This window comes from Sesamum indicum, linkage group LG3 (genome assembly GCF_000512975.1).
Source record: "Sesamum indicum cultivar Zhongzhi No. 13 linkage group LG3, S_indicum_v1.0, whole genome shotgun sequence".
Taxonomy (NCBI): Eukaryota; Viridiplantae; Streptophyta; class Magnoliopsida; order Lamiales; family Pedaliaceae; genus Sesamum; species Sesamum indicum.
In genome coordinates this window covers 12210196-12218705 of record NC_026147.1, presented here as the reverse complement: position 1 = coordinate 12218705, position 8510 = coordinate 12210196, and the positions used below count along the sequence as shown (strand labels likewise).

General features: G+C 29.3%; 1 protein-coding gene across 2 annotated transcripts; it reads right to left on the bottom strand.

Moving 5' to 3' along the window:
* LOC105158143 (thylakoid lumenal 17.9 kDa protein, chloroplastic) lies at positions 6211–8230 on the bottom strand. 2 transcript variants are annotated; one of them, XM_011074783.2, is made up of 4 exons: positions 7869–8227; positions 7059–7176; positions 6925–6994; positions 6211–6567 (listed from the first exon to the last, which is right to left on the bottom strand). In XM_011074783.2, exons 1-4 carry the CDS (start codon positions 8186–8188, stop codon positions 6347–6349), a joined length of 729 nt encoding a protein of 242 aa, XP_011073085.1. In that variant the 5' UTR covers positions 8189–8227; the 3' UTR covers positions 6211–6346. The 2 variants fall into 2 exon arrangements, with proteins under 2 accessions (XP_011073085.1, XP_020548457.1); XM_020692798.1 differs by lacking the exon at positions 6211–6567 and adding an exon at positions 6575–6783 and having other exon boundaries at positions 7869–8230.

Sequence of the window (8510 nt, the reverse complement as noted above, 5' to 3'; positions counted from 1 at the left end):
TTAGTATGTCGTTTTCAGTAGAAAATTATCACAACTCCAATATTTAGTGTACACTGATCTTAATCAATAATCAAACAAGTATGGTTGATCCACAGTTTATTTCATCCGAATGATAAGAGGAATTGATTCTTGATGAACTTTTTGTATTAATTTATGACATGTTTGTATTCATAGATATTGATCATGCATCTAGAATTTCATCATTTAGATGCTACATTGAGCAAATATGTAGTTTGAAGTTTGAACTAGAGGTCCTCAGCTACTTTAAAAAACTAAAACTAATATATGTTCTCATCGAACTATCCAATTATGAGGCCGCCTATTAGCTACCATTCATTTATGCTTGCATGTGAATTGAGCCCACAGCAGTGAGTCCCTGATCGCTCGGGCCACATATCTGACCCATTAATATCAGATTGTCCATATGAACAGCTAAGGACAGAACCAGTGAGGCACCAGTTATTAGTGTAATTTCGTATCAATCTCTAAGTATTATATATAGTAAGGAAACTTTACCTGAACTGACTCCGTATGCAGAAGATCTTCAGTCCCTCTCATCAGCCAACATCTAAAAAGATTTATGTAAGACCGCAACCAGATATTTCAGGATGCATGCTAATGGCATATTATGACATATATGTATTACATAGATTAACCTCAACACACATTGATGGAACAAGACAGTTTAGTGTACAGTAAACTCCTGAACAAAGCCAGAAAACTCAAGTAACTCAAAGATAAGAGATAGCAAATTAATAGCAAAGTCAAACCATCTCCTCCTTCACTATCTCGACTAGCACTGAATCATGCTCTTATTAGCTCTTGGGTGTCAAACAAGGTTTTCAACTAAAGGGGAGTATAAAGTGTTAAGATATTAACATTAAATAATCCTCCTCTCTAATTGTTTATGCTTTTAGATGAGGATGGTATCAGAGCCAAGGCAAACAAGACGTCCTGAATTTGAATCTTATTGCCACCCATCTATAAAAGAAAGGTTGATATCCTAACAAAATTTACTAAGCATTTCCCAATCAAGTCAGCCGCTCAAGTAACATCAACATTTTATTTTAAATTTTCCACCGAAACCATGGCGTCCACATAATTTTACGGTGAAGTCACAGGATTCATTCTTTTTGGCATTTGTACCAGCTCTTTACATTGCCATCTGCAGGGAAACACCCAAGGGTCTGAGATGCTGTGCTTTATCCACAAAAAATACAAAGTACTATGTTTTATGATGCTTCAAAGATGCTACGCTTTCCAGTTGACTATACGCACACCAACCTAGTCAACACCCGTCCACTGACTGATGTTCCCAAGAACCAGGTGGACAAATGTCATGCTTGATACCAAAATGACCAATCCAAGGTTTTAAAGCCACATGATGTTCAGTATAACTTCAGATTCAGTTTTCTGCTTATAAACATTACACGGACACATGAACATAAGCCGGATCCTATTTCCCAGGTTTTGAGCTACTAGGAAACCAATTGCAGAGCATGTTTTTCAATTACAAGGACCTTTTCTGCATAGAGTTGATTCACAAAAGCAAGGATTGTACTAGTTATCCATCAGTTTCCCAAAATTCATACAGCGGCGTTAGACATTTGCTCCTATCCACATTACAAAGCAAAACAAAGTAATTACTTCGTTTATCATTACAGTAAAGGACTTTGATATTGTTAAAGATGTTGCCTTTTGTCGGCTGATCACAACTACAGGAACAGGGAAACACTTCCAATGGCAGATTAACCATTTTCTAAGGATTTTTTTTATGGATGCAGAATGTCACCAAGAATCTAAACGTAGCAACACCCAATGCCACAGTGAATAGAAAAATTAAATAACTTCAAAACTTTCATGATCTACTTCACATCTTTATATCCTTACAACAGCAGATATCATCCTGAAACAGCCCAAAAGCTATCCCACTCACCAATACCATTCTTTCCAAGTACAAAATTACACACCCAGATCACACTATGATTAACTCAAGAGAACACGGACACAATCATCAACAATAAGCAAAAATTACCCAATAAAGTCCGTCATCAGATCAAACAACATGAAACCTTCCACCTGCTTTCTGATTGTTCACGCGCGCCGTGTTTTTCCGAAGACATCCGATTCACAAACGAGACTACAAACCCAAATTGAGGCAAAATGCGCCTGAGTAATCTTTTGACCTTGGGCTGGAAAGCGATGCATGTGCATGAATAATCACAGAGTTTATCGCGCTTGATCGTGAAACTCCTCACTCATTATCAACTTGCAGATGGACCGTTTTGTTTTTTTCTTCTTCTCCGTTTTTTTTATTTTTTTTTTAATAAATTACACTTATATGTTTTTATAATTATTTAAAAAATTATAAATACTTCTAATTTTAATATTCATCTAACAACGAACTCATTTATTAAATTCAATTCAATTTTTATAATAACATAACCAAAATACTATTTTAGATTATGAAACTATAATTTTATATACTTCGTAAAATTTTCTAAAATATTTTTATAGACTAGTATACAATATGACTTAATACGCACCCTTATTCTTTTTTTATATATATTTTTAAAATATTCAAAAAAATCAGTATGTTTAAAGTTGTAATTCCTACATCACTATTTAGGGGCTACATAATTATTTTTTATTTAAGATATATTGTAGTTTTTCGAACAACAACAACGAAAAAATATTCATAATTATATTAAATTTTAAGCGATTAACTGTAATTTATGCACGTAATTGTATATATTATTTCTTTTACAAAAAAAAATAATCACATAGTTCCAAACAAATATTTCATTGAAATGCAAAAAAGACAATGGTAATGATGCAATAACTTGTACTTGTGAAATCACTATGCAAATTATTTATTCTTTCTCTTTATTATTATTCCCCAATATCATATGTTTGCAAATTAAATTTTATGGATAATTTATTTACATTTTTTTATTTACGGGCTGTTTATATAAATTATTTGTACATTTTTTGTAATTACACATACATTCATTATAAACATCAACATAATTTACACAAACCACTCATGCTTTTCTAAAAGTCATCAATACACCCTAAAAAAACTAATATTATTATACAAGTTATCTCTGCTTTTTAGCTGTTAGGAGTAGAGTCTGTACCTATACAAAAAATAAAAATAATTTATATAAATAAATTATAAATTAGGGAGTGGAAATGTAATTATTCCCCGATGGGTTGTATTCTGCATCCACTTTCATTAACCTATTTTACACTATAATTAGAGAAATCATAAGAAAATTTCTACTAATCCTATTTAAAAAAGAAAATTGCTATCTCTATAGGCTTTAGCATGACTAGGATTTTATTTTATTTTTTAGTAAAGTAATTACAGTTGCATCATGAAAACTTTAAACTCTTGTAAACATAATAGTAATATATTATTTAACTCAAAATTAACAGTTTCTCTATTTTTTTTTCTCATTTTTAAAATATAAAAAAATCAAAATTATGAATATTATTTTATAAAACTTATCTAATATAAAATATAATAAAAAAATCTAAGTAAGTAGTTTTTAATTAAAAATTAAAAATAAATCTAAAAAATTTCAATCTTAATAATATTCAACAAATATTTGAACTAGATATTTTGTTGAATATGCTTTTTAACTAGATATTTTTGTTGGATTTCACTAACTTTTTGTTTAGACATAATTTAGAGTTAATTCTTGAAAATAAAGATATAAATAATTCATAATTTTAAAATTCAAGCTTTGGATACTCTTTTGAAATATATCAACAACATTAATTAGTATATAATGTGATTATATATTATTAAAAAACAAATGAGAGACTTACATTTTAAAAAAAAAAAAAGTATCAAAACTTACTAAATTAAATATTTATTTACAAAAAAATATCAAAACTTACTAAATTATTGATTAAGTTTATTTTTAGATAATATATATTATATATAAAAGTGTAAATATCTTAAATGTTTGCTTTTTATTGTGAAAAGACACTCATACGTACACTAGATAATTGTTTGGTAATAAATCAAAATTAATTAAAAAATAATAAATTTTATATATAAAAATAATCTAATATATCTAAATAGTTGAGAGGAATGAGAATTATTAAATATTTTTTTTATTAGAGCTTTGTCTTTTTATAACTGACTTTTATTTATCATTAAAAAAATAATTCAAGCAAGACTACAAATATATTAAAAATATATAAATTGAAAACATTTACTAAAAGATTAATATAAATTCAAGGACGACAACATGCAATAATTAAATTCAAAATATAACTATAATATGAAATATAATTAACATAACTATCATGTCACAATATGCAAAATATAATTATTTTGATACTGAGGGTTTATTCAATTCGAATTATTTCTTCTTGAAAATAATGAACAATCAGTATATTAATAAATTTCAAAATATTTAGAAACAAAAAGATATCAATAGAAGAATATAAAAAAGAAAAGATATATGTTTTTTTTCTTTAGAATAAATTTATAAAAAAAATAAGTAAAAATAGTTATCCACAAATAAAAGCACTATTTTTATATTAAATTAAAATTATTTGATTTCAATATTAGATAATCATGTATGCACAAAAAAGATTTATAAGTTTTTTAAAATATCTTATAAGATCTTTGAAAGCTTACGAACTCTATAAAACTGCCTGATAATTTTTTATTTTTTTTTTCCTATAGAGCTGATAAGATCTTATAAACTCAAAATATCTTATAAGATCTTTGAAAGCTTACGAACTCTATAAAACTGCCTGATAATTTTTTATTTTTTTTTTCCTATAGAGCTGATAAGATCTTATAAACTCTTTTAATGTTCATGTTAAATTCTAATAGTTAACTTAATGGCTTTTGCAGATATTATTACAGTCTGAAGATTTTATTATATTAAAACAGTATAACATCTTAAGTTCTGGCCTTTTATTTATCGAAATACTATAAGAATTTACTTTTAAAATAGAATTCAATATTTTTAAGCCCTTAAAATATCTGATAAGATATAGGAGCTTATATAATATTTCAAACAAGTTTAGCCAAACACCCTCTCTAAGTTTGTAAAAACATAATATATTATTGAATAAGAAATAAATATATTAATTAGATTCATATGAATAAGATCAAGAAATCACAATAAAAATAAAAAAAAATTGCAAATAAAGATAAATAATAACATTTTATGCAATAATATTTCAAATTTAAAAGTTGATGAAGTATGTAAATAATATTTTGACAAAATTAGCATAATTATAGGACCTTGGATACAAATACTGATAGTAAGAATGTCTAATTAGATTAATGTTTTATTAAAAATAGTGAATAAATAATTACAATCATCTCACATCAACAATTTAAAAATAAAAGATATATGTGAGGATAGTAAAAGAAAAAATTTATCATACACAAAAATAATATAATAGAAATAAATAAAATTAAAGACAGAGAAAATCACCAAAGAAATTAAACTACAATGTAAAACATGATCGATTTGATTAAATTGGATTTTTTTTTATAAAATAAGGGACTTTCACTAATTAATTTATTTTGATTTGGATTTTTTATATATTATATTTTACTTTCGCAACTAATTTATATTCCAATACAAGGTCATCGGATATAATAATTGGTAAATATAAAATGAAACATTCCAGTTTTGAGGATTAATTTTTTTATTTAATAGTATCAAGTAAGTTAATTTGGTAGTGAAATTACAAATAATAGAATTTAATGGTTTTTAAGCAATTATTATCATTATTTTTCAAAATATAATTGTATATACTAATATTTCAATGATAGAAATATAAATAAAAGTGCAAACTTAATATCTTCTGTAGTTAATAAGTTGATATATTCACCTCTAAATATATGTTTCTACACGTGCAACATACGTGATACGTTCTAGCATAAATAAAAATACATATTTTATTATTATCTAAAAATAAAGTAAGAGATAAAGTGACTAATTAATAATTTTAATATATGGTGAGTTTGGAATATAAACTTGATATAATATTGAACATGTAGTTAAAGTATAAAAATACTTAAAAATAAAAAAGTATATAAAAAAAAGTGAGCTCATGAGCATATTAGAAACAAGTCAAGCTCGAAATCGAGCTGGCTGAGCTCGTCTTGCACCCCTAGTGGAAAGCATTGAAAGCTGTTCAAAGAAACCAATGCATGATAACTAATTGCAAATGGCGAAATGCATTGTATCCGGAGTTGTACGTTAAGAAACTGCATATTGAATTTAGAACTGTCAATGTGATAGAACAAACAGGTGGATCTAAGATAAATCAGCAGATCAGTGTACAGACAATGATAACTCTAGTCCATGGAATCAAAACTTGGAGCATACCATCCTAACTCATTAAGGATCTGCTTCATTCTCTCTTCCTGACCTTTTGAGTCACCTAAGGCTGTTGTGAAGGGATATACGTATGTAACTTTGGTTGCCATAGCTCTGAATGAAACAACATCTCCGTTTACCAGAAATTCCAGAACATCTCGCCCAAATCCTCCATCCACCTCAGCTTGCATATATTTGCCTGCATTGTTTTCATTATTGATAAAGAGTAATAAGAAACTGCTTTTCCACTTAATTATTTGAGTGTTTGCAAAAATTCCGTAATGGTGACTCTTTCAGGATCAAAAAGAAAGATCATTCATTCCCCAAAACAAGCGCACCGTTGCATATATAGGACTAATCACTTGGATAATCTTCTCCCGCTTAGCTTTATAAATGGACATCTGCAGAGTTATATCTGAAAGTTCCAAAATTATCATCTTATCCCGCGTGATTTAGTTGCTGTTTCCCCAAGTCCACTAACAAAGTCAATTTGATTATTCTCCTAATTGAGCATCTAATTGCCTTCTGTGAGTATGCGAAGTCACAAGTTACTTACCAGTGGGTGTATCTTCAACAAGCTGAATCTTGACGTTCTTCTGTGTTTTTAGAAGTGCATCTTGCAGTTGCTGATAATGGGTAGTAGTCAATTTAGTTATGTAAAATCCAATGCACTAAAAGCAAGAAACTGACCTGAATGGCAGCACTGTTTGAAGAATAGCCTAGTATCCTCCATGGAAATGCAAAGTTTGATGACTTGGGATTACTTGAGATACAGCCCGGATTTATAGAAGGGCAAGGCCTGATTTTTCTGCAATGGAAGTGCATTCTCATTTATATTCTTTACTGAAAAAGCCTGAGAAAAGTTGAACCTCTATGTTCAAGCGAATTCAAGTTCAAAATTTTAGTGCTAGTTATGAATAAAACTAGCAGGATAAAAGGGAAGATTCATTACAATGGGCAGTCACTCAACCAAAACTACATAAAATCCAGAAAACAACTAAATTCACTTTCTACTCATATCTATGCTGCCACCATCATCTTAATGAGGTTTGACATTTGCATTTATACTTAAACGAATCAGAATGAAAAATTCTATCAAACACTATATAATCTGATTAAAGAACAAGAATTTCCAAACACACATTAAACTGTCCCATTCTTGAGCATAAACAAATTACTAAAACCTCTCCACCAAGATTCTCTAAGACAAACTAGAGACAGATGAATTCTACTAAAAGCCCTTTCGAGACATTTCCCCTCCAACCCCCGAACATCCCACCCCACCACAGAAAGAAGGTAATGAAGAGCCCAAGTTTTCTCCAACCACCAACAATCAAAATATACCAACCAACCCCCCGCCTCACCCAAAAAAAAGGAGAAAATAGAAAAAGAGAATTTGCAAAAGAATTCAAACTGCAGGTCCGCTAAGCAGCAACGAGCCAAAACAACAACAACAACAAAAAAACCCATTAAAGAAGAGAGAAAAAGCGTAAAAATTACCCATTTTCCAATCCACTCGGCAAATTCTGGGCCTGCGAGAATGGAGTAGTTGTTGAATTGAGTGAAAATGATTTGGAACTGAGAGAAGGAATTGCGGAAGACGGCAGTGGAGCAATAAGGGCGACAGCAATTGCTAGGGAGACTAGGTTTTTAGACCAAATTGCAGGTTTTAAATTTGTATCAAGATCATTCTTGCAAGAACATTTCCGCTTATCGTACCTATAATAATCAGAATTACCACTGTAACAAGTAATTGATTTTAGGGTTGGTCTAGAAATGGAAAATGCAGGGGAAAGATGATAAAGAAGAGGACCCGCCATTGTGTTCCGAGATTACCAGGGAAGAAAAAAGGAGTCTTGTTAGTTTTTTTCCGTTGCTTTCATCAACTGTTTTTCGGACTTTGGGAAGTCGGGTTCCTGTTTCCTTTGGTACAAACGCGACTTTACGTTCACAAAGAACTATAGCCCGATTAACCGTGATACTGGAGTAACTTTTCCAAAATAAATTGTTGTTATCGCAAACTCGTGTCAGTATGAACTGTAGAGACAAATTTAGGAGAAATTAATGATGTACAAAGAATTATCTATATTAACATCATATTGATTAATCAAAGTCCCTTATTTTGAATTTTGTATTAACGTT